The following is a 27,636-nucleotide window of genomic DNA, read 5'->3' as shown; positions in this document are numbered from 1 at the left end:
CCTTTTTCTACATAGAGAGGAGCACGTTAATTTTCATTTAGTCGTTGCGTGCCTTTTACATAAATCAAACCTCATTCAGATGTCTTGGTTCAAAACGCTTTATCGAATCTTTGGGCATAGGAACTCTTTATAGAGTGATATTGCTTGAACGAGCTTCATAGTTTCACAGTACATCAGAGCTGTAAGAGGGCGGAATTGGAATGATTTAATTAGTACGTTACGATATATGTAAAGACTAGCACGTTAGGGCATCAAAGTGCTTTACAGTATGTCGCTTTTTCAGAAAGCTGTATAACGTTTAAGAGCATTAAAGCGCTTTATAACATGACATTTATTACACTAAGGCATTAGGGGGATTTATATAAAGCGGTGTTTATATGAAGACCAGAGCCTTGTATAATCTGAAAGAGAATCAGAACCATGTTTTTCATAATATGTACCTGGAGAGATTGATAAAATGACAGGGCATTAGCGTGGATTGCAGTTTAACAGGAGATTAGACTTGTATCTTGACAGGGAGTCGGTGCATGATATAATTTGACTGTGCATTGGAATGCCTTCTAAACAAAAGGACATTTGAGGAATTTACTGTAAGATAGGACATCAGCGAGCCTTCCTTTTCTTAGTCAAGGACAGCATGACTAACATCTGTATTTACCGTGGTTGCCCTTCATCTCCCCTTTAAATATGAACAAAATGCATTATATCTGATGTAGCCAATGCACTTTCAGTCTCAACCACCCACAAACGTCTCACCTCAACCTCCACAGGCATCCTCCTAAAACGTCATATGTACAACCCCAAAGGCTCTCTATGCACAGCCTTGCTTTTCACAGGACCCCGGAGCATTTTTCCCGATTAATTTAGATCAATAAATCTATCAGAACACTTTACAACATGGTAGAGCACTCAGGGGGCTCGCATTTGTTTGAAGTATACCAGCAGTAAACAGAAGGATGTATTTAGATGCCTGTGGACCCCCTGGATCTCCAACAAGCCCCTGACCCTTTTTTTTTCTTCAAAGATCGCATGTTCTATTTAGATTACTCTACATCCGTTTTCTTGAGTCAATTACTTTCCATTCTGATTTATGCCCACGTAGTTTACATGTTCATGGAAAATAAATGCACCTTTTATTCTTCACGCAGCTCTATAGCAATGTGCTTCAGCTGTTCAGACGTCAAATGCAGCTTACTTTTATCTGTGCCATACAGGCCTACAGCGTAAAATGTTTAATTTCGGCAGTATTCTGCACAGTAGTATGGCTTGAGCAGAGTCAGTCTTTTTCGGCTCACTTTTCACCAAGGAAGCTGAGGTTGCATTTATATTCTCTGAGTAGGGTGGAAGAAGGTCAATTTGCATTCGCTAAGACCTCTCTTATCAAGCCACGCTTTAGAACCAACTTCAAACAGAAGACCTGCAAAGCACTGCATGTGGTCCAATGCCGAGCGTGCTTGACTCCTGGCTTGGCAGTTCGGGCTGCACTGTTCCCATGAGGCACAGGGTCAGACTGATTTGCATATGGCCATGTCTGAACTGGGGTGGCAGAGTGGGCTAAAGAACGGTGATGGATCAAACCCAGATCTGTTGACTGGGTGTGAGTGTTTGATTGGTTCTGATGCTCCGTCCATCACCACCCCCTTTTGTACCGCTTTGTTCGCCATAAGTTGGCAGGGTATGCTCAGACGTTGAGTCCCTTGCTCACTTTGCCACTGGATTCAAGCAAGCCTGGCTGAAGACGGCTGAAATGCCAGAAACTGGTCCTAGGAAGCTTGTTTCCGGTCCAGGGAAGACATGGCTTGGCAGTTCGGGCTGCACTGTTCCCATGAGGCACAGGGTCAGACTGATTTGCATATGGCCATGTCTGAACTGGGGTGGCAGAGTGGGTTAAAGAACGGTGATGGATCAAACCCAGATCTGTTGACTGGGTGTGAGTGTTTGATTGGTTCTGATGCTCCGTCCATCACCACCCCCTTTTGTACCGCTTTGTTCGCCATAAGTTGGCAGGGTATGCTCAGACGTTGAGTCCCTTGCTCACTTTGCCACTGGATTCAAGCAAGCCTGGCTGAAGACGGCTAAAATGCCTGAAACTGGTCCTAGGAAGCTTGTTTCCGGTCCAGGGAAGACATGGCTTGGCAGTTCGGGCTGCACTGTTCCCATGAGGCACAGGGTCAGACTGATTTGCATATGGCCATGTCTGAACTGGGGTGGCAGAGTGGGCTAAAGAACGGTGATGGATCAAACCCAGATCTGTTGACTGGGTGTGAGTGTTTGATTGGTTCTGATGCTCTGTCCATCACCACCCCCTTTTGTACCGCGGACTCCTTTAACCCCTTCGGTGCCCGCCCCTTTCCCCGCCCTGTGCCGGCCGTTGCATTAGCGGGCGGGGTTTGTGACGAGCTGGACTCGTCATGGGCACAGCGCCACCGCGGCCCATGACGAGTCCAGCTCGTCACGGGCACCGAAGAGGTTAAATGTTGTACTCCTGCAACCTAGCTATACTTAATTTTTTGTACTTCATATTTTAATTTTGCTAACAGATGCATGGGTGTCCTTCTCCCACTAGGGATCATGTCTAAATCATATTCATTTAATCTACCATATAGAAACTGGAGTGTGTACATGACATGGTTTCTTTGGGAGAATGAGACCAATCCCAATAATCAACAATAAACTCCCAAAAAACTAACCCTGGGCTTCAAAGCCGCGTACTCCCCTGTGTAATGTGCTACAACACCTCAAGGGTAGTAAGTGCTATAGAAAGGCAGTTACAGTAGTTCAATTCCATAGAAGCATAGATAATAAAGACAATTATGAAAATCACCAGCACTGCCAATGGTCACACAATGTCCGAGGGGAGTAAGGGGAGGCAACAAAGACAACGAAGGCTGGGGGAGGAACGCTAGGCTGTTCCAGCGTTGTGCGTGTCACATTGCTTTTTAGGGGGAAGTCTGCGAGTGCATGCTCTAGCGCCCTGATGCAAAGTAAGACCCGGGGGCGCATGCGGCCCTCCGGACATTAACATGTGGCCCCCTGAGCAGCAGCAGCACTGGGCTGCTGTGAACTCGACTCGGCACTAACATTAAAAAAATGTTAAATGTACAGCAAGCACTTATTTTAAGGTTAATTGCAGTAAAACAAAAGGAAGTAACTAGGCCCTTACCTTTAGGAACACCTTCATTTTTAAAGACTGCAAACATGTAAAAATACGATTGTTTTAAAAATTCAAAAAGTGTTTTTCATTGACCTTCATTCTTATTCCCCCTACCCTAACAACAATGCCATTAGTCATTACATTCAAGCACAGGAGATGGTTTTGTACAACATGCATCCTGAAGTCATTTATTTCGAGGTCGTCATATATGTGATGAAGAAAAAGGTGGGAAATTGAAGTAAAACAGTTGCCCAGGGTCTCACAATTTGGTCAAGTGGATTAACCAGGATTCATCCCAGGTTTCCTGGTTCCACAGCTCGCAATTGAGTTCTGCCACTAGATAGACATACTTCTCTTTCCCTACACCTGCTTTTCACCCAGCCTCCCCAGCTGGTATTAGTGCAGACCTTGGTCAGACGAAAGACCAAACATTGCGGCCCCTGAGAAAATGTTTGTGCATACCCATGTTCTAGTGCATGTCCCGCTTGCCAGGCATTGTTGTATATAGTAAAGGACTTGGAGCCCTCCAATGCTTACCATTTGTGTTCTTTAGAGTCATTCTTTACAGGCTCCTTAATTGTACATTGCATGCGAAACGTCACTTATGTAGAAGAGTGACCAAGCAAAGATTAAAGTTAGTCCCTGCCCGTCCCCTGCTCCCGACCTGGCTGAAGTACTATTTCTTCCACCCTCCTTCTCCCTACCTGCTGCTTTCTCCTTAGCGCTTGCGCTTTTTCTTCTCAGTTTTTTTTTTTTTTTTTTAAGGCACCGGGAGATAAGGGACTTGATTGCATTTTGATTCGGACTCTACTAGTCTTGGCTCAGGACTCAAAGTTGACCGTGCACTGATCACGGCCAGACATCTGCCTCAAACCTTGACTTGCTCGCCTGGCTTCTCTCTGTTGCTCACTGGATTGGTTTTCTCTCGCTATTTCTTCCCATGGCTTGCTTTTCTCATGATCATTCACTGACTTTTCTCTCATCCATTGGCTTGCTTCTCTGTTTTGCTTTCTTCCTTGCGTGGCCGCTGGTACGCTTCTTTCACACTTGTCCACCCCAAGTTCGCTTGCATCTGTGTCCTCTAGTAGACCATATCATCTTTGTCTGTGCCATTTAACCCACTTGTGTTGTGATTATCCATGGCCCATTTCCTCTTTGCTCTAGTGCCCTCCTCCCCTACACAGGCCTTTACTTCGGATGCCACAGCAAGCTGTAAACATAATGAGGTGTATGCTTGATGTCCTGTAGCTACCTTCGAACTGGATGGCGAAATACTGCCCTTAGCACTTGTCTCTCGCAGGGTGGCATGGCGGAACACCCACGATTTTGCGTTAGTTTTACTCAATTAAGCCAGATGATGTAGTTATGCAGTGCTATTTCGTTTTACGGCAGGATCAATGCGACCATCTAGAACACGAAAAAGTGGTGTTCACAGCACTGATCATGTTTTTTATTTGTTCCTCTTTTTTTCCCATTTTGATAGCAAAATACATAATTGTTTACAAAATCGTCAGACCTATTTCAATCTAAAATATAGCGCTGAATTCCGGTTTTGCATCGTGTGAAATTTCACATAATTACACAAAAGCAAATAACGATTTTGTTCACCCCTAATTTTAGAGTAGGTACATTGCATATTTAAATCTTAATCCATATAGATTGTTACAATCGATTACTGACAAACTTTGGTATTAGTCTTGTGATGCAAATGCATTGCAAGCCCCTTGACATGAGGAAGAGGCTCATAAATCACATTGGCAGCAGTCCTTAATACAGAATGTGGCACTGTGGCTTCAGGCCGGAGGCGTTCTGTGGCTTGAATCAATATTGCACCTACTCCTGCTTATTGTTCCCCTCGCACTGCCTTTCCTAGCTAACCTCCTTCTAGGGTGACCACCATTCTCTAGTTCATTACATACACTTTCCAGTTCTAGACGGTCTTGTAAAAAACAAATTCATTGTCTGTGTTGTGACTCTGCTTCCTTTATACTAATTAGATTATAACAGATCTGCAAACCTCGGTTTGTAGTTGAAAACTTCAAGGCTTCAGACAGTGCTTGCAATGACCAAGAGTGGGGTGGTCATCCTACCTCCCTCTCATTCCTCTGTTTCCTCTCTTGGTCATCTTTGTCCGAGTCCTTCACACCTCCTCCCTTTTTGCCTAACCGCTACCCTCTTTTGTACTGTCACTTTTCTTTGTTGGATAATATGTATGATGGACACTGTTATTTATAGTGACCCGGAGCCGCCAATAGAAGTAAATCCCGCTATTTGTACGTTAGTTTCCAAGTTTAATAAGGATGGATGAGCAGTAAAGGCTTCTATAAGTGGTCATAGAGGGTGAGAAATGAGGATACTGCCTGCCACATGTTACTACACATACTAAACTCCATGTCCAGTCAGATCTATGCATTAAAAAAAGCTCTTTATTTACATATGAGAGAGGCAGGCTAATTGAAGCTGAGGTGGCACACACCCTTTGCCAGATTAGCCAAAGCCAGGTTTCACGGCAGAGTCCCGAGTTTACACAACTTATTTTGGGCAGACGGGAAGCAATGGGTCATGCTACTTTTCATGCAGGAGTCCAAAGACAGAGGTCCTCAGGGATCTATATTGGGCTCTTTCTTATTTCACATCTGTGAGCAAACCCTGGGCAGCCTACACCAGCATGCAAAGGCTAGCTTCTCTATGTACAATGTTGACACTGTTGGTCTTCAGGCTTTTATACTCTTCCGGACTAATTGCACTCAATAGTGGGTGTCTTTTTTACCTTTTTTTAATGCCAATCCCACTAACATGGCGGCCCCTTCTGACCAAAATGAACACTTCCACCTGGAACATTTAATTCTCACCATGGGTGATGGGCCACCCACCCACCCACCCACTCACCCACCCACTCACCCACTCACTTGCAAAAGGTCTGCAGTTTTGGTATCTACATTGAGTGCAACCGGTTATCGGCTATGGTATCCTGTTTGCTTGTTATTTTTTTTTCCCCTTCAGTTTTTCTATGAAAACACCTTAGTGTTGCGTTCATTGGACCACGTCTCCTTATGGCAAGTATCAGTGCTCTAGGTTGGACTATGTGACAGCTCCACCTTTTTCATTGCCCATGCAAAAAAATAGTTCACTGACTTTAAGGAATTCTGAATGTGGTATCACAGTTCTTGACTGAACTTTCCAGAAAAGGTTATGCGACTGATATTCGTAATTCTTTTCATTGTCTTCAGATCTGTGGCAGAGACATATTAAGGCTAGCATCATTGTTCATGCCCCTGCGATAAATTTAAATGGAATAAACAAGGACTGGTGCTTTGAATTTAGAGCCTTTTTTTATTTTAAGTGTCAGTTTACCAAACAACCCAGCTGTCTGGTTTTCAATTTACGTCTAAATCTTGTTCTTATCATGTCACATTGGCTGTGCATTCAAACAGAGGTCAAATCTCAAGCTGTCTTCCAAGGGAGCTTGGTATGTACTCTTCTTTCTCTGACTTCAAAGTGAGAATTTTGGCACAAAACAAAAATAATGAACTGTTCTGATGTTTCGTAATATATCAGAATTAGTACAAATGAAGCACACTTTTTTTTTTGTAATTCTGAAGTTTGATGTAAACAAATATTTACTATCAAATGACATATGCATATACTTTCCTGTATAAGGGGAATAGGTTAGTTCTTCTAGCCACTTTTATTGTTTTAAGAAAGCTGGATATTGTGGTGGTTTTAAATAACTGGAAGCAATAAAAATATCCTTTGTGTGCTGTAAAACTGTATTTCGATGCAAATGTAATGGTCATTTTGAATGAAAATGCATTGCCTGTAATAATGGCAGCACACTGCCACACCATGGAACCTCCACTCTGCGCTTCCACTCTCTGTCACTCTACTCCCCTCCACTGACACACTACTCGACTCCACGCCACTCCAATCTACGCCACTCACTCCATGACACAACACGCCACTCTACACCGCTCTGTCCCCCTCCGCCCCCCTACAATATAGTCCCCTCTACAATATAGGTCTCTCTACCCCTCTACAGTATAGTCCACTCAATGTAGTCCACTCTACCCCGCTACAATGTAGTCTACTCTACCCCGCTACAATGTAGTCTACTCTACCCCGCTCACTCTACCCCGCTACAATGTAGTCTACTCTACCCTGCTACAATGTAGTCTACCCTACCCCGCTACAATGTAGTCTACTCTACCCCACTACAATGTAGTCTACTCTACCCCGCTACAATGTAGTCTACTCTACCCCGCTACAATGTAGTCCACTCTACCCCGCTACAATGTAGTCCACTCTACCCCGCTACAATGTAGTCCACTCTACCCCGCTACAATGTAGTCCACTCTACCCCACTACAATGTAGTCCACTCTACCCCACTACAATGTAGTCCACTCTACCCCGCTACAATGTAGTCTACTCTACCCCGCTACAATGTAGTCTACTCTACCCCGCTACAATGTAGTCTACTCTACCCTGCTACAATGTAGTCTACCCTACCCTGCTACAATGTAGTCTACTCTACCCCACTATACCCCACTACAATGTAGTCTACTCCACCCCTTTCCACTATAACCCAATCTACTTCACCCCGCTCTTAACCAATCTACCCCACTTCACACAATCTAAACCATTGAACCCCAACCCTCTCGCTCCAATCGACCATAGTCTACCCCATACCAATCTACCCTAGTCTAATTTACCCCACTCCTCTCCAAACTCCACTGCAGTCTATCCAACTCCTCTCTAATCCAATCTAGCCTTCTCTAATCTACCGTACTCCGATCTACAACACTCCAATCAACCCAGTCTGCCCTGGTCCACTCTACCCCACTATATACATAGAGGGTAAATACAAGTACATATGTATAAATGCGGATACATTGCAGTTGTTTGTACCAGAAATGTGTGTTGGCTAAAGTGAGCAATGGTGTGTCGACTTCACTCCAATATACCACATGCCACTCAAACCTACCCCACTCCGGTCTAGTCTAACCTACTCCACTCCACCTCATCCCACTCCAGTCTAACCTACCGCAATCTACTCCACTCCATTCACACCACTCCAATCTACCCCAAACCACTCTAGTCTACCCCACACCACTCTACACCATTCCATTCCTGTCTACCCCACTACACCCCAGTGAACTGCACTCCACTATATCCCAATCTACCCCACTGGAATCAATCTACCCCACTGGAATCAATCTACCCCACTGGAATCAATCTACCCCTGACTCCAATTCAATCTACCCCTGACTCCAATTCAATCTACCCCTGACTCCAATTCAATCTACCCCCCACTCCAATTCAATCTACCCCCCCACTCCAATTCAATCTACCCCCCACTCCAATTCAATCTACCCCCACTCCAATCTACCCCCCACTCCAATTCAATCTACCCCCCACTCCAATTCAATCTACTCCAATTCAATCTACCCCCCACTCCAATTCAATCTACTCCAATTCAATCTACCCCCCACTCCAATTCAATCTACTCCAATTCAATCTACCCCCACTCCAATTCAATCTACTCCAATTCAATCTACCCCCCACTCCAATTCAATCTACCCCCCACTCCAATTCAATCTACCCCCCACTCCAATTCAATCTACCCCCCCACTCCAATTCAATCTACCCCCCCACTCCAATTCAATCTACCCCCCCACTCCAATTCAATCTACCCCCCCACTCCAATTCAATCTACCCCCCCACTCCAATTCAATCTACCCCCCACTCCAATTCAATCTACCCCCCACTCCAATTCAATCTACCCCCCACTCCAATTCAATCTGCCCCCCCACTCCAATTCAATCTGCCCCACTCCAATCCAGTCTATCCCATTTCAGTCCATCCCAATTCAATCTATCCACTCTACCTCATCCCAGTCTACCCCACACCTCTCCAGTCTTCCCCTGTCAACCCCAATCTACACCACTCCACTTTCCCTAATATATCCCACTCGACTCTTCCCCGATCTACCCTACTCCTATCTACCTCACTCCAATCTACTCCACGCCAATCTACCTCACTCTGCCCAAGTTCATTCTACCCCACTCCAATCTACTATGCTAATCTACCGAACTCCCTCACTCTACCCCCTTGCCAATCTACCCCATTACACTCTACCTCAATCTACTCCACCCCACACACTTGTAGCCATGCTGAACAGCTGCCAAACTGGGGTACATAATGGCTAAAACACATTGCTAAAGTCAGTAGCTCTCGCATAGGCGAGACCTATTGGCTTTGCCAGTGCTTGTTTTGTTATGGCAAGTGGGTGGTCTAATATGGTCAGTGAAGGGAGGGAGGCGGCAAGCAGACTGGGGAGGAAAATTGAGGGAAAAGACCCTGAGGGAGCCACCTGAAAAAGATGAACTCTGGTACAGTGCTTTAACCCAAAGAAAAAAAGTAACCCCTTAAAATGTTTTCAATGAAAGGACACAAGTAAAGCATGCATGACGTCAACCAATGGTAAGAAATGGGCGGTCTTTGAGCTCACTAATTAAAAACAAAAGGTCTCAAAGATTAATCTGATCTGATCTATTGACAATAATATTGATAATGCTATGTTGTATTTTGTATTAGTTGTGTAAAGGGTTATTAACGAGGACGTTAACTTTGACTTAGTACATGTTTTAATGATGGCCATTAACGTATTTTGGATATGCTTTGACAACCCCAAAGTTACCAGTGAGTAATGACAAGTGCTAGTGGATGTCCTTAGGCAATTGTACGATTACAATCGATTTCAGTGGTGTTGTGTTGGTTTATTAGCCTATACATCTGCTTTTACCAATGTTATGACACCCTTACTAAGCCAGTAGGCCTGTCATATTAATACTTATAGCCTCTTATGTTAAAGTGCATCTAGCATAGATGGGTGTATTGTGATTAGAAGATTCAAGGGTATTATGTGATATGAGATAACCAAAGGTATCTCCATCTACCTGATTTGTACATACTTGTATTTTATTGCAACGTATTCAGCAGTTTGTGTGTAATAACATACTTTTCCTTTTTAAAAGAAAAAAACACTGACTGCTCAATAAGTTGAAAGTTGTGTACCAGCAAGCTAGGATTACAAGCCCACACCACCTCCCCTGAGTAGGCCTTGGACGGCTCTGCTTCAGGAGCCTGATAGTGTCAAGTGCTTCGTGATGTACTAAGTTCCCAGTAAAAAGTCAATTTCTGGATTATTACTTGAGAAGGACTCTCATCCCTCTTAATAACCCAGTTTCTTTCAAGCACCAATATTAAATGTAAGTAATATTTCCTTCGTGTCTGACACCCTATTGGGCCTTGGAGGGTGTTTCCACTGTTGTGGCATCTCTTTCTGATCATTAGTGTCCACTTGTACATGTGGGAGGAGTGGGATTTGGCTGCAACTGTAAGTGCCATTCTCGTTTCGGACTTTATTCATGGTTAATTCCTCCAGATGACACTTTAGCTTGCCTCGAAGTCTTTCCTGTTTTAGTCCTGTGGATTGTGCTTGGGAACTAGATCATTTGTGTACAAAGTGTAGTGTGCGCTGCATATTGTCCTGTACATATCATTTTTTGTAGCCTATTTAGTGTGAGGAAAGTCTACTTGGTCAATAAGAAACAAGGGCCTGGGGCTTGCCAGTAAGAGTCCTTGTAGTGACTAGCAGTCAAATTGCAAAGAAGTGTTAATTGTTAAAGTATCGTTCTTTTCATTTTGTAGTCAAAGAATGTGTGGATCATCTTAGCATTGACGAAAGTGAAGAGAAACTGGTTGCTTCATTATGGGGAGCAGAACGATGCTTAAGAGTTCTAGAAAGTGTAAGTATTGGGTGCCCTCTATTTAAATATCCCTCTATTTTATATTTGCCATTGTTTTGTCTTATGCAATTTGTTGCCAAGATGTTTATACAGATCAAAAGTGGGTAATACGATTTTGGAAAACGTGGCTTTGGTGGGTAAAGGAGTTTAAATAATTGAGGATGAGACTTCCACTACAAAAAATTCAAACGTAATAACGGATTTATAAAAATGTACATGCAAATCCTTTTTTTAGGTCTCCCTGGCATTGGCTGCGCGCATGCTTAGTCTCGCTGGCGAGATTTAATGATATGGGGTATTTTTCTGTAAGGGGCATTAAGCCCCGCCCCTCTTTTCCATTGGCTGGCGGCACCGTTTATGCTAAACGGTGGCCAGCCATTGGAAGAGAGCTCCTTGTGACGTATTCGCTTGGCTTTTTCGGCCGTCCCATTTGGACGGCCTCGCCTGCTTTGCGTTCGTCTCAAAAGGTTTCTTATCTTTATGGGGCCAAACACATGACCCCATAAAGACCAGAAACCTTTTAGCAGGCTAGAAGGCCGAGCAAATACATCATGGGAAGCGCTTGAATCTTCCTGTCTTGAGGCGGTACCTTGAGTCTCCCCCCCCCCACCCCCCCACCCCAAGTGTATAAGCTCTTTTATCGCTATTTGGTGTGTTTACCTCTGGTGTTTTTTTTTTATAGTGTTGGTACATTTTATTATTTTGTTCTAAATTCTAAATTATAGAGTTTTCATTTCATCCTTTTTCTGCGCGGTTCGTTCTCATATTTGACAACCGTGAATTCAGAAGCTAAGCAAATCTGGCAGGACAGGCCGGGGTTATCGGTTCGATCTTCTTGTCAACGTGTAATCAATAGTGCGTTTGAATTTGTAAAACTCATGTTTGGGGTTCGAGGGGCGAGGGTGCCGAGGTGTTCGGCATCTTCTGAGGCTGGGAAAAGAGATTGGAGCAGGTAGAGTGGGTGTGGATGCCCTAGGGGCCGACTTGGGGCACAATTGTATAGACATGGTCACTATTAGTCTTCTATCTGATAATTATCAACCATGTATCAAATAAAAACCTGGTATATTGTGGAAAGACAGATCAGTGGAGCAGGGCGCCAGAAGTAGAGATCTGTTAATAACCAGCACGCCGCAGACTGATGTATCCTTTCAACTCTCCGAGGATGTTAATTCCAAGCAAGATATCCAGTCGCCTACCGGGTGCACATCTTTGCTTTCGCTTTTAACTGCCCTGCCCAATTACGTCATCCTCTTGGACCATTAACAGCGCAGCTCTTCACATGCAAACAAAGCACGGACGACTCAGTCAAAACGTTTCAGTCGTGACGAAACGTCATCTTTTTTCGACAGCGTGACTCAACTGGTCCGTACGTAGCTGTACATTGCCTGTGAACAGTACAGATTCTCAGCAGAACACTGCGAAACAGTTCTAGCACCAGATCATCTTTAAAATAAATAAGGTGGGTGCACGGTTAAACTTGCTTTATACTCCGCATGAGACGTTTGTCACCGTTCAAATCGCGATGCCAATGGGTACAAGCAAGAATGCACAGTATGTTGTTGACTGTACGGCTGGCTTAAAACTCAATCCTAACCTTTGTTTTTTCTCGCCTGGGTGTTGGACCATTAAGTCGTCTCCTGGAAAGGGTATTGGATCGCAACTATCGGATTGCGAAAATTGGGACAGTTATAAATCGGAACACTCCCTGTATTGCAGTGTATATGGTTTTTTGGATTGTGGAACATATGCGACAAGAACCTACTGGATATCAGCTGCACTAATAACAGTCTAGTGCTGGTGTGACCTTATCTGATTGGATGGAACTCTGTTTTCCAGTATAAAACATTGGTGAACATTCAGGAAGATATTATTTTGGTTTCCGTCATAATTTATTGCCCTGAAGAAGTCCTGTATCAGGACGAAACGTGTCGGCTGGTCTATCTGTAGATTTATAGGAACTGAATGTTATGTTTCTCAAAAAAATGAAATGAATAAAAAACTATTTTTGAAGAAATTCCATAATTGGAAATGAACTCTGTGACTTCAAGTTTCTCGTGTGGTGCACCTCTTTTTTGATGCTATATACTTTGATTCCTTAGGGAATAGGCATTGTAACAGTGGGTGCCACTGAGTGTGCACACAAATTTCCTTTACACAATAGGGTTTGTATTGTGGGAGTAATAATAGGTTAGGTGCTGGTCAATAGAAGGTTCCACTGTTTTTGTTGTTCTAAACCTTCGAAATAATGTATTTTTATGTAGCTCAGTAAAGTGTACTAGGATTCTCTGGTGTTTTGCATTGCTATACATAAGTGTTACTGTTATTTATATCGGTGGACGTAGTCCATTTTACTGCTCTGTGATACTGTGCACTCGAACAAGTTAATTGCTGAAAAGTCGTACATGTTCTGCACGCGCACTTTAAATAGACGGAACAAATCAGCGGAGGGACCAGCAGCTCTGCCAGTAATTCAAACCGCTCGGTGAACCCTTACCTAGGGACCTTGGCATTGGAAATCCCAACCTATCACAAAAAGGATTGACAGAAGCTAATTTTCAATCTAGTGGGGACCATTACAAAAGCCAAACCGAGCTTCACACTCTGTCACAATCTTTTCTCCAATGTGTTTTGTCCTACTTGTTCACTGCAGAATAGCTAGGAGTGTCCGACATTTGTGTAGTTTGCTTTTATGCAATTTCGTGGAATTCTGCAAAAATTATATGAAGTGCAAAGGCAGCATTTAGCCTTCCCTTTTAGTGCATTTTGTCCTCGCTTTCATTTTGGATGCGAAAATGTGTTTCATACTAAACAAGCATTGGCATAGCCAATAGGTCTCGCTTTTGGGACCTTATAAGTATTTAGTTATGCAGCACAATATCCTTGGTGCAACAACATTAACTTTTGCATGGTTAAACACTTATTAAGGCCCCAAAGGCGAGACCTATTGGCTATGCCAATGCTTGTTGAGCTTAGTTTCGTTTTGATATTTGTTAGTGTTTTTTAGGTCTTGCTGAGCCAGCGCGCATGCGCTGCTCGAAGGGCATTTAGTATACGTCTTTTCAAAGTGCTACCCACATGATTTTGCAGGCCTGAAGCTTGAGTGCACAATGGCGTGCACGCAGACAGCTGCTGTTTGCACTTCCTTCTCCCCCTCCCTTTTCGTCCGCTTTGATCCAACTCCTCTGCTGCTGGCATTCCCCCTCCCTTCTTGCCCAGCCCTTCTTGTCACCTCGGCCTGTTTTTTTTATTTTAGATACCAGCAGATAACCGCCCCTCACTCTTTAAAACAGGGTGCTCGAGTGTGATGTCATGCGTGATAAACTTTGCTGGGGGAATTTGAGGCACGTCATTTTAAGGCTGGGCACAACAGTCCTCCGATCTAAAGGTCAAAAACAAAAAAACTGGAAATCACATAACACAATTTATTTGACTAAAAAGCCGAAACTGCCCATAAATACCAAACCTGCCGTTAATAGCCTTGGAACTTCTGTTAAAGATTTTCTTTCATCTACTCTGAAAAGGTTATTGCATGGGCACAAAGCTTGAAAAACTATTTGATACATGCTCAAAGATGCAACTTATAACTATAGGTCAGTCGGGCAAAAGAGCAGGCTTGTATTTAATACACAACACAAATTGTATGTCGTAGGATTGCCTTTTTTAACTCACTTTACATTCACATTCAATTAAAAACCATAACCGAATTAAAAAGCACATCATGTGTCTAAGATTAGTCCTCGTATTTTGGAATAAAGTCTGACAGTCTTATAAAAATTAATTTATGGCAAATCCTCCATTTACAAATCGGACCTCAAACACCTTTCATGTACTGACCTCTGCCCCTTTTTTTCTTCCGGACATGTCATTTCTACAGTTAATCATCATAAAAGTCTGGGCCCACGGTCTCTAAGACGGTACAAGAACACTCAAGTTCAGGCAAGTACCTAAATCTAGTAGTGTCACTAAAAACAGCTAAAGGCCTGCATAATTAGCTTTCTTTTACGCTTGGAGAGCACTTGTGTGGCAAAATAAGATTTTGCTTACGGCACTCAGGCACTGAAAAGTCCGGTGCATTCCTTAGTAAAATGTATAGGTTCAGGGTGTTGTGCAGAGGGGTGGGCAGTTATGGCAATTTCATTGTATTTGCCTTGTATAACGCGTCCAGCCATCCAACATGCCACCATTAGGCGTAAAAGAAATGAGATTGAATTCATACAATGCCCCCCGGCAGCCGTGGAGAGAGTTGATGTGCTATGAGGGACAGGGTAAATATTTTGGGGTATCTCGCTCTTTATTCTCTAAACTGTTCCACCTACAAAAGGTGAGCAATTAACCTCCTGCATACAGACACCGTTCAGAATCCCTATTACTTAAAATGACTTCTCACCAAGTAAGTCATGCAGAACATAATTTTCCCTGGAAGATTTCTTGCATTAATTGTGTGATAAACTCCAAAACTCTGCTCCATCCTAATCCCGCAATCTCGTAAGAGAGACACTGAGGAGACTCGTGTAAAAGACAACACATAAGTGCGGTGCAAGCCTCGCTTGGGATAATATTCCGGGCAAACACCTAGACGTGTACGATTAAAACAACCAAACATTTTGAAAGAGTTAGCTCGTTGATTATAAAGCGAGCTTAAAAATGAGGCTCAAAGCGCTCCATATCATTATATTTGTTTTTAATTAATTGTCGGTGTCTGTGCCCTCCTTAACTGTTCTAGTCCATGAAACATCGGTGTGAGAGGATGGCCGCAAGCGTTTGCTGATCTCTTTTTCTTGGGTTCCTGTTGGCGTATGATTCTAAAGCATTGCTTGCTTCAGGCTGTTGTTGCTGATGCTGTGATGTAAATTTACAGTGGGACAGAGGAGGCGATTGGTAGGTGGTTATTGCAGTTATTTTGAATAACTTTTTATAGGGAAGCATTATTTTACAGCAGATCGCCACTACAGAGGAGATAAGCATTCGAGGCACCAGCAAGGCAGCAGTGCAAGCCTAGCATCCCGCGCCCTGGTGTCTGCGTCATGCGGCGTCACTCGGCTCCAGCATCACCTCCCCGGCTCAATCTGTGCTGAAATGCCACGAATACAAGATGCTGTATTTTACTTTACTAAAAGCACCTGAGGAGTTACAGCACCCCTCCCTTCCCCCAATGCATGTTAGCGGACTTGGTCACAAGAAAGTTTTAGAACTCTGCTTTGACACAACACTGTCCCATTCTATTTTGAACAACACAGCCAGTATGCACTTTGGCCGTGGGTTTCATTAATTTACTTAAGTACAAGACGTGTGTTTTTGTTAAATTCAATTTGAAATTGGAAAAAAAAACAGCTAGGGTGCTGAAGCTGAACACAGACAAACAGTAACGGAGCTGGAAACCAAGAAAAACAAGCATTGGCATAGCCAACAGTTCTCGCTTTTGGGACCTTATAAGTATTTAGTTATGCGGCACAATATCCTTAGTGCAAAAACACCAACTGTTGCATGGCTAAACACTTATAAGGTCTCAAAGGCGAGACCTATTGGCTATGCCAAGGCTTGTTTTTCTAGGCTGTGCTTCCAAGCTGTCAATTAAGATGTTCCCATTCCGTCTTTCACTAGCTCTTGCAAAACGTGTGAAACCATGTGTGAGATATTGAAGCAATATTTAATGAAGAATCCGTTGCACTGCAAGAATAGGTCAGTTTCAAATGACCTGCAGATAGTGATTTGATGTTAACAGCAGGCAAAAAGAGACCAACCTGACAAAGGCTAGACTGTAGAATGGCCTTCTGTTTGTGCCACATTGGTTATGGTTCTGTTGGCACTGCAGTGCCCTCTGCATGGCGTACAATTGTGTTGGCTTGCCTCGCGTTCCCAACTAGGAGTATCTAATATCCTGTCCATTGACATGAGGTCCTGTGACTAGGGGGTGTGTATCAACCTTGCACACATCTGACTGACAGTGGTATACAGTCCCTATCATGCATTTAACATGTGGAGCGATGCTGAGAGTAAACTTATTTTTGTGAAGCAGTAGTTGTGAGCAGCCACTTTTATCTGTCTCACTGTAGTGGGGGCCCACTGACTCACTTGCTTAAAGTTCCACATTTTTGCTGTAACCCAGATCCTTGTACTAACATCCCAAGTGCTTGTGATATGTTTGTGTGTATTTGACCTGTGTTGCACGTGCAGATTTATGAGTGAGCCAAAGTAATGAAGGGCCTGTAGGTTTCATATTGTAAGCCCCTGTCCTGTGCACTAGATAGGGTGAGGTTGTTTCCACCGGCATTGGCAGTTGAGACCCACTTACTTGTTTCGGTTTAAGTTTTCATAAACCATGGGGGGGGGGGGGTTGGGGTACTCTTCAGAGCCCTCGGTCTGCCGTGCAACCAGAGCTTTTGTCTGTTTAACATCTACCTTCCCGGAGGTGAGGTGCCATCACCTCATGTGTGGCCTTATTGGAAGAAGAGGAGTTTTTGTCCTGAGGTGCCATGAAGGAGCCGGCCAGCTCTGTAGAAGTGTTACTGCTATCAAGCACCAGAACATCTTGCCTCCTGGTGCTGTGTACGTCTGCCGGGGGATCTGTGTTCTCTGAGGCTTGTGGGCAGCAGTCTCAGCAGGGGACCAGAAACCTGGTCAGAGGCCTTTGTTGCTGCCAGCGTGCTAGAGATGGAGTGGCTGCCAGCAACTTTATTCCTGAGGTGAGGTGCGCTGCCTAGACGTTTGTGCCCAAGCCGAAGTGAGTTGGCACCCAGATGTTGTGTAGACTGACTTGCCACAGCCATCCAAGCCCTTGCTCGAAGTGTTGTGCTGCTGCAACAGATCTCTGTGGCTGCTGTGATCACTTACCTTGTTGGAGCATTTACTGCACCTAACCAGAGACGAAGAAGAGGGCACACTTTCCAGAGTCAATCTACCTCTGTGGACATCTGGCAGTGGTTTCCTCTGTCCTCCTGAAGCATACCTCCCCCTGGTTTGAAGGTTGAGTCTCTTCAAGAACATGGAATGAGCAAGACGTGTGCACTGGATGCCGAAAAACAGACCCTAGGGCCTGCACTGCGGTGCAACACTACAATAGCAGGCACTTGCTTGAGCTCTGAGTGCTAAAACCAAACTTTGAAGTAATCTACACCTAAACCTTGTTCTGAGGGGTACTTCTGCCTTTAGATTCCTTACCTGTATAATAATCCCATGCATCAGACTAAACAAGGAAAGTTCAAATTTTTTGCGCTTCTGATAGTGTGCGCTGGTTTTGCATTTATGCACTAAGTGGCATAAGATGACCTCACCAAAGCCACACCGAACCCACCCTGGTGCAACTCTTTATATTCCTTTTTTCTACTCGTTCAGCATGGATCCAGAGTTTGCTCTCTGAGTGACATGGGTATATCCTCCAGAAAAAATTGAGTTGACTGCCGTGTTGGCAGTAAAATAGGGGCCGTTTCTGACTGCTTTGCTTCTTGTAAGCAACAACTATAATTATAAAGTGCATGCTTATGCACCACTTGCATGTTTTCAAAACTTATAATTTAAAGGCATTGTCTTTAGAATCCCAATAGCTCTCAAAATCTTGCAAATGTGAGACCTATTGCATTGCAAATGCTTGTTTTTAGTATTAGTGGTGATTTGTAGAGCACATGGCTACCAGTAAGGTTTCCCAGCTCTTGTCTTCTCACCAAACCCAGGGCGGTCAGCAGTTACCCCATAAATAAAAAGATGGAAACAGCCAAGCTTGTAGCTGCTTCATAAGGACTATGTAAGATTTACAAGCTCTAAGCGAATGTGGCAATTAATACTACAGTTTAAGGCCACAGTATGCAAATGTCTGGTAAACTTGATAAGACATCCTAATCCTAGGAACCCCTGCCTAGGTTTGATGACTGGATTGAAGTGTGCTAAAGATCTTGGATGCATTGACCCTGTGTTAGTGAGACATTTGTACATATAGCATAAACTCTTAAACTCTTATACTGAACACGGTAGCCAGTGCAGAGTATACAGCAAACTGGCTGAAAAAGTAAGCCTAGATGAACAAAGATAAATTTATATAAAGAAAAAAAGAAAGAAGACCCTAATAGAAAAAACATACAAAATGTATTCAATAAAACAGCTGTGTGTTAGGCTGTTACATATAACATTAAAAACATATACATGACCAGACCAGTGGCAGACAAGGAGAAAAGTACATAACATGGGAGTTTACACTGTTTTTCATAAAACTCCAGTAGACAAAAAAGTGTGTCCTCCAACAGTTGCGGCCACATGTGGCCACACTTTTTTGTCTACTGGAGTTTTATGAAAAACAGTGTAAACTCCCATGTTATGTACTTTTCTCCTTGTCTGCCACTTGTCTGGTCATGTATATGTTTTTAATGTTATATGTACCAGCTTAACACACTGAGCTGTTTTATTGAATACATTTTGTATGTTTTTTCTATTAGGGTCTTCTTTCTTTTTTTCTTTTTGTTTATATAAATTTATCCGTTTATTGTGCTTGGATATTTCCTTTTGAATTGTATACTCTGAACCTTTTGTTTGGAATAATTATTGTATGCCCCTGGTTCAGGTGGTTTGGGCTGCCCTTGTGGTGGTTAATGATAGATGAACAAAGAAGCAGATGAGCAGCCGCGTTCTGAACCATTTGGAGTCGACATAGCAAAAACGTAGCAACACCCAGGTACAGCACATTACCGTAGTCCAGTGTGGAAATCACCAGAACCTGGACCACAGTTCGTTTGATGGGACAGGAAGGCAGGCTAAGATTTTTTTAAGCCATTTAAGGACACCAAAACAAGTGACGGCTACTTTATCTGAAAATGCATGGTCAGCTTAACATCTATCCAAACTCCCAAGCTTTTTACTACCTGAGAAGGAGAGGGAGTTGAACCCAAATCAGACGGCCAACGATGGCGTCCTCGGAGATGGGGATGATTGCACCGAGGCTAAAAAATGTGGTTTATACCTGTATTGATGGGAGTGCACCTGAAAGGTGCGGTTGAACAAGAAGGATCTCAATCACATTTAGGCTGTGCTTTGAATCCCCATTCCTTCTAGTCTATGCAGCAAGGTGACATGGTTTACAGTATCAAATGCAGCACTAAAATCCAAAAGTATTGGTGCCACCGGACAAGCCTTTGTCGAATTGTTAAATCAAAAACTTTATTCAGAGGCACAAAGCATCCATAAAAGCAGAACGCAGTACATACAAATTAAGGCTACATAGCATAAAATTTGTGAGCTTAAAGTACAATGAATAGAATATAAATAGTAGCACAATATATTAAGACCGCATGAACCTCTGTGCACGGGTAGTCTGTATTAAAAATGACCCACTGTGCAAAACTGACTCTCACTGGTTAATAATCAAATTCTAAACACAGGGCTCCATTGGACAATACGAGAAAAATACTATTTTAAAAAGGTATTAAAAAATTGTCAAGTATACATAGCTTAAACTGTACACAAACAATCCAGTGAAGCATGGTTTGGGTGTATACATAATCACAGGGGCGTAGTCTGACAACACGGCAAGTACTTTATCATATCTGATCTAAAATAGGAAAGCAACAACATCCCCGACGGCCACAAACACATTGAATATAATCGGTGGTGCCATCAATTTCAGACAGGTTCAGATATCGAATCACATTTGGCTTGCCTATCAGGTTCCTAATCCTCTGGTATTCAGGCCGTGCAAGGAATTCATGGGCTACAGTTTTCTTATCCATACTAGCTCTGATTAGTGGATACCCAAAAATTTAATGTAAACCAATTTTCAAACACTCTGCTTTAACGTATGCAATCCAGGGATTTGACAGACCTCTATCAAGAGATAGTCTTTATAATAGCTCTAGATAGACTAGCCTCAGTATTTTGCCAGATATATAGCCTCAGTAAAAGAGGCCTTAACCTAATCAAATCAGTAATATAGCGGAGCCTGAGTTCCTTGTACCAAATAAAACGAAGGCCGAAATGGGGCCAGATGAAAGCTTTCTTCAAAACCTATTATGTACACTCTGAATAGCTGAACAATTGGAGATCCTCCACACCTCCACCCCATACATGGCGATCAGCATGCATTGTCATTCATAAGATTGAAACAATGGGACTATAGTGCCACCCAGTTGGTTGAGGAAGACTACCTAACAAACAGTTTGCCGCTGAACATTTAGTGGAGAGATGCGCAATATTTGTAGACCACGAACCACTGCTCGAGCAAACAACACCAAGCTAAAGAAAGTTAGTACTACTAAAGTTATGGGTGCCATTTATTATGTTTGGGAGGGGCCTGCTCATAGGACCACGGGCCATAATGTGGTATTTAGCAAAGTTATATAGTCCACAAATGCAATGATCAACTGGCACAGTGCCCTTGTTGTACATGCCATGAGCTCTGCGTCGTCCTAATAAAGTAATGTAGGCAATGGTTTACCTTTAATGAGGGACGCAATGGAGTAGCACAACAGAGGGTGGAGTTAAGAACATTAATATACAAAATAAATAGCAGGGGGAGAAGCACACATCCCTGCCTCACCCTACAATGGATGCCTACATCTCCCGTCAGAATCTATATAAATTTGTGCCCTCATCTCGTTATGTAAATAGGCGAGAAAGTGCACCAACGCTATGTCCAGGCCCTTGGTGATAAGCGCCACAGCCTAGCCTGATTAACACAGTCGAAGGCAGATGATGGGTCCATGAACACCAGATAAAGGGGAGAACTTTTGGTCACCGTATATTTTCCTAGAACCAGATTTAGGTTTAGGCATTGTTTGATGGTTCCTAGTTTGTGCCTGAACTTGTATATCTTCAACAGTCTAGAACTGTCTTTTCTTTCACTCACTCTGTGATTCTGTTAATATTTCTTCCTAAGATTTTTGCTGTAGTGTCGATGAGTGATATCTGGCGATATCCTGGCAATGAGTGACCCCCTTTTTTGAAAATTGTTAAAACAGATGTACTCCATGTATTTGGGAAAGGGAAGTGGTTAAGGCTGTTAAACACTGGTAAGTAGGGGAGCCCAGAATGTGACATTGTTCTTTATAAATCAATGGACAACCCAATGGGGCAAGGTTCCTTACCTCCTATACGCTGGTTAATAGCATCAACGTCATCAGGGTTAGCTGAAATCGGATCACTAATCCAGGGAGTATGTTAAAATGGTCATGGAAGAAGGAAGCTCCATAGATTTTACTTAAATGCTCCTCACAGACTGTGCTAGTTATATGAAGAGAAATAGTGCTGGAAGGACTGGTGGTATGCTTTTGCTCTGAGACAGTTGACCAAAACAGCTTACAATTTCCCTATTGTGATACCTTAGCTGTGGTATTCAATTTTATAACTGGGACCTCTTGCCAGCGTTTGGCAGTGGCTTTTTTATTTCCCAAACATAAAAGAAACACTAAAACTGGGCCCCTAGGTTCAGATATCGGAGCTTGGCTTAAGGCCCTATTTGCTGCTGAGCTCTTGGAATTAAACCATCTCGGGGTGCTTGAGGAGGGCTGTATTGGTTTCATAAGGGCCTTCAGAATTTCACAACAAAGAAAAGAAAATATCACCACTTGGCCATCTTGGTCACCCTCGGACAAATATACGGTAACTATATCCAGGTTTTCACCAACCACCCTCTGAAAGAGATGAGCAGGATCCTTTAGCTTCCTTACCAACCTTAAATTGTCAGCAGAAGGTTGCAAATTGCATGCCTCAATATCCCATCTAAGCTTTCCCTTTGGGCGGTTTAATAGCATGATTTGGTTAGAGTTATGATCGCTTAAACTAGATTCAATAACTGCTCCTTGTAAAATCAAATCCTCCAAGTGACAAAAATAAAATCTATAATAGAGGTGTTGCATCTGCCCCTAAAGGTGGTGACCATACCTTTTAGATAGCCCTGAGGGAGCCAAGGCTTTAACCAAATCCAGCAGGGAAAGGAATGATTAAAGTTCTATAGTTCGAAGGTCCATGTTTGTGGTGCTATTGTAACGGCAAAGCAATGAAGTAGGGTCTCCTAAAAAAAAAAAGGGGAAGCTGTACATTGAAATTCTCAGCTAGGCAAATATGTTTTACCCGTGGTATCCAGATTGTCCGCTAGGTTGGAAATACATTTAAAGTTAGGTGGAAATTTGGTGTGAAGTGTACTATTAAAATCATTGTCAATCATGCGTTCAATTGGTTTAAAAAAGGATAGTTGCAGATATAGTGGCTGATTGGTAAAGTAATAAAGGAGGCAGGAAATTACCACCATTTTAACAAACCAGACCATACCTGCCACCGAGATAGCGAGTTATTTCCAAAAGGTCATCTGCAACGTCGGAGATGTAAGTGCTCCGGTGAGGTTGCCATCCAGGAGATCCCGGTCACTATGGTATATCCTAATGCCCAGGTAACGAAACATGGATTGCTGCCACGTGACTGGTGTGCTATCAATAGAGAACAAAGTGTTGGCGTGTTAGTTTCAAATGGGAACAGACATGGCTTATAAAAGGAGGTCATCCACATTTAAAGCTATTGCATGAGTAACTTCTCCCATATGAGTTGCAGATGCTCGCATGGCTAACACCAGTGGTTCAACAGCCAGTGAGGAAAAAAGGGGGGGGGGAGCAGCCCTGACGGGTACCCCAACATACCGGTATAGGATGCGACAGCAAGTGGCCAGCCTTACTCTGACCACTGGCTTTTTATACAGCAATTTTGTCAGTGAGATAAAATATGGCCCCAGGGAAATTTCTGGCTTCATGTACTCAAGAACCGTATAAGGTGTTCATAGTAGGAAGGTGCTTTTGAGGACTCATCCAAAATTCTTACCAAAAGTTGTTTTGGGTTTCCACATTAACCAGACCATTTCTTTGCTTTCTTTTGTTCTGCACCCTTCCAATCCAGATGAAAGAACTCTTCATACTCAAGATGTCACATGAGTCTTAAAATTTTATATAAACAAAACCTATCCCCAAGTCTGATCAATTGTTCATAAATATGGCCCAGTCCTTACAGGTTCAACCATGTCTAATCTATATCCTGATGGATAGTCTCTTGCATCCCATTATGCTACCATAAATCGAATTCAGTTCTATCTGATTAACCTAAAGCTCATTCCACTAGAGGAAAAGCAGCTGCAGCTGCTTCAATGAGAAATAAACCCAGTGAAATATGTAAAGCAGCTACATGGAGATTTATTTGCACTTTTACCAAGCACTATCATTTGATGCTGAACAGATGCTCAAGTAGTACATCTATCAATCTATTCGCTTAATCTGGTCTACGGGTCATATCTTTTCCTTTCACCTGTAGTTGGAATGATGGGCTTGCTACTCTATTCAGTGCTTAGGATTATCAATGAAGATCCTCTGAGAGAGAAGGAATGGTTTCTTAGCTGAAATCCTAGTTTCTCTCTCAGGGGAATCTCCATTGAAATCCTATGCAAACCGCCCTTCTCCCTTGTTAGAAGAAACATATGCAGAGTTGCCACCTAGGAGGCTACGTTGTCCTCTTCCGCCTTCATCTTTTTCCTTTAAAAAAGCTTTATAAATGAGATTCAGATAGTCAAATAATGCTGTTCCGGTTAATTGTCCTGGTACTTATAAGTATATATTACCCTTTTTAAAATTATATTTTGAAGCATTTGGCCAATGTAACCTTCTTTATAGGCTGCCAAACGTTAATATCTTAAGTGTTTCTCCAGGCTTTACTAAAAAAAGGCGAACATCTACACGTAATAAGTATTCTAAAGAAGTGATCCTGGATCCCCGTACTTGGGCGTGACTATTCAGTGCTTATGATTTCAATGGAGATTCCCCCTGAGAGAGAACTAGGATTACAGGTAAACTATTCCTTACACTGTAAGCATCTGTTCATGGCATACAGTGCTGTACATTAATATGCATCCACCCTCCTCTCTGGAAGCCTCTGGCTGTTGCAGTGATAATTCATTCATTCTTTTATTGCATCGGTCTCTCTCCCCTCCATATTGCTTCTCACCTTCTGCATCTATATCCCCACCTCCTGTGAGGAAAACAATCTTAACAATGGAGGTAATGTAAATGCACATTACCAGCAAGCGATGAAGACACCTTACGTGACTCAAGAAGACTTCTTTGAAGAGAAACTTGCACACATCCTGTCCCAATGCTGGGTAGTAGGATATGCATAGCATGTGAATCTACAGCACTACATGCCACAAACAGATGCTTACAGGGTAAGTAACATTTTTCTTCACTGAGTGACATCATCCATCCATTTGTTCTAGCTCCTCTAACCATAGCTTACTGTTCCCCAGTATAACACTTGTGCCTTCAAAGTGGTTCTTTGTCTTGTCTTTTTAGTATCCATAACTTAGGAGTTCACAGCTACAGACAGCTGACCCTTTCCTCACTCTGTGAATTAATGTATTGTTGTGGGAAAACATGCCTCTTCACCTTTGAGTGTGTAAATATATGCTAAGGTGAGGGGCAATCCCTTGTGCGAGGCCCGTACTGCCACCCTCTTTCTAGAAGTCTAACCTTTAAGATACTTTTTAAAGAAATGCCTCTTATTGAATGGTCACCGCCATGTTCTTGGACTGATACTGCTGGTTTTTCGACTCTGAGTGCACTGAAACCTGCTAACCACACCCTGTGCCCTTACCCTTAAACAGGTGTGTTGAATTGGCTTATATCTAATTGACTAAGCTAACTTAACTGCAAGTCCCTATTAAATGGTACCCAGGGCATTTACGTTAGAGGATAACTCCATTGACTGCAGCACTGTTTGTGCCACCATTGGAGGGATAGGAGTAAAATCAGTCTCCCAGCCAGCCATTTGCTGGCTGGATGAGTAGTTTAAATTCCTAGCCCAACTTTCCCATTTAAATTAATGGCAAAGCCAAACTACCCCCCCCCCCCCTCCCCCCCCACATTACCCCACTTACGTGCGTAAGCCACCCATATGGCAGGCCTATTGAGTCCTAAGGCAGGGAGCAACATATCTTGCTGGCAGAGCATGTATTTAACATGCTCTGTTTGTAAAAATGCTAAACTGTTTTTTCTGTGGTAAGGCTTGGTTGTCTCATGCCACACTGACCACTTTGCACAAGTTGCCACTTTGTTGCCTTAAGTCCCCTGTTCTCATTCGGTTTGCACACATGGTCCTATCACTGGGACAGCTTTCTACCTTCCTGGAGAGACATGCTAACAACTCCCAGGCAAGGATGCAATAAGGGCCTGCTCTGGAAGGAGGCTGCACCTCCCTCCTGCAGGAAGCCACACCGGTAATGGCCCAAAAGGTGAACTTCAAATGAGAATCCACCTTTGAAGGGCAAATGGGCAACTCTGGAGAGTGGTTTCTTCATTGTGGAGGCAGAAAAGCAGGCACTTCACACAGGAAAGGGGGAACCAGTTGCCAAACTGGTTTTCCAGGGGCACCTCTGTTGGGCTAGAGAACTCCACATGCTGGGAGTGGGATCCTGCTACATTGGAAGTGGGCAGAATATTACATCCTGGGATGGCCAAATGCCACACTTTGCAAGAAGTGATCATCGGATGGCAAGACACCTGGTTGCCCATTGGCTGCCTACCTCATCCTGCCGTGAGGGCATTTTCTGAGCATAAGTAGGACACCCTTGGCACCCCCACACTCTGATCTCGGCTGGACTGTAAGTAGGAGTGGAAGGATTGCCCTGCTGCCCTGTAAAACCAGCAAAGAGACGCTGCACAGTTGTGGACTGCACCTGCTGGCTACCAAAGCAGAGTGACTGTGCCTGCTTTGTCCTGCTCAAGGAGAAGTAATTTCCAGAGCCCAGCCTAAGCCAAGAGACCCTAATGGCCAGCTGACTGTTCCCCTGTACGCAGCACAGAAACACAACTGCTGAAAGTCTTCTGGAGAAAGTTGGCAGCCCTCAGTCTTCAACCCGCCGCCAACCACTGCCATGTAGCACCTGACGAACCTGAGTTCGCTGAGCCCAAAAGTTCAGTCTGAGTACAGCTAGGACCTCCAGAGAAGGAATTATTGACCCAGGAAAATGTGACCGGTGACCGTGACACCAAACAGTTATTCAGTGAGCATTCTGGGAGCATTACACATAGCCTCATATTGCTAAAATTTTAAAACATGTGTACACGTTTTTTATAGTGGAACCACTGTAAGTAGTGCCATCTGAGCGTACACCATTTTCTTAGAGCTCTCATCCTAATAATAAAGGTTTTTCAATTATGAACCATAAATACAAGTTTGAACATCACTAACATATGGACTCTAATATTCCTTGGTCCGTAAAGTGGTACTGTACACTGGCAGCCAAAGGGTTTGTGCTGCAGGGGGTTGGGCCTACTTGTCCCAAGGACAAAATACACCTGAAAACTTGTTATTGTCCACATCCCTGGCATTAAGAGTCCAAACTTTTAAGTAGAATGTTTCCAAGTGTCAAATGTATTGAATTTGTCAGTGCTTGTTCTCGGTTGAGTGAAATGCTTTAATTTACGGTACCTCATCAATTCTGTATCTCATTGAATGCTCTGGTGGATCTGTATTGTTGTGTTGTCTAAAAATACATACAATTGTATATTTTTATAAATTGGTTTTGGATGTCTTTAGTTTCTTGTCAATTTCTCCAATAGTTTTGGTGCTGTTTAAATGCTTAACACTAGTTGCTTTGTGTAAGCCTTACTGCTCAGAGCGACAGCTACCTAGTGTTAATGAGTGTATTACATGGTGCGGAC

The 27,636-nt window shown here is 43.3% G+C and overlaps 1 protein-coding gene across 4 annotated transcripts in view; it reads left to right on the top strand.

Annotated features, from left to right (window-relative positions):
- WAPL (WAPL cohesin release factor) overlaps window positions 1-27,636 on the top strand; it is a 1,161,107-nt gene that overhangs the window by 636,214 nt on the left and 497,257 nt on the right. For all 4 annotated transcript variants that reach the window (XM_085607305.1, XM_085607324.1, XM_085607315.1 and 1 more), the window contains one exon: window positions 10,866-10,963. In XM_085607305.1, the coding sequence (XP_085463431.1) occupies window positions 10,866-10,963 (98 nt within the window). The remainder of the gene's footprint in view (window positions 1-10,865; window positions 10,964-27,636) is intronic.

The sequence above is a fragment of the Triturus cristatus genome, chromosome 1_2 (genome assembly GCF_964204655.1).
Source record: "Triturus cristatus chromosome 1_2, aTriCri1.1, whole genome shotgun sequence".
NCBI lineage: Eukaryota > Metazoa > Chordata > Amphibia > Caudata > Salamandridae > Triturus > Triturus cristatus.
Note: the sequence above shows the minus strand (reverse complement) of the source record. Positions and strands in the feature narration are given on the sequence as shown.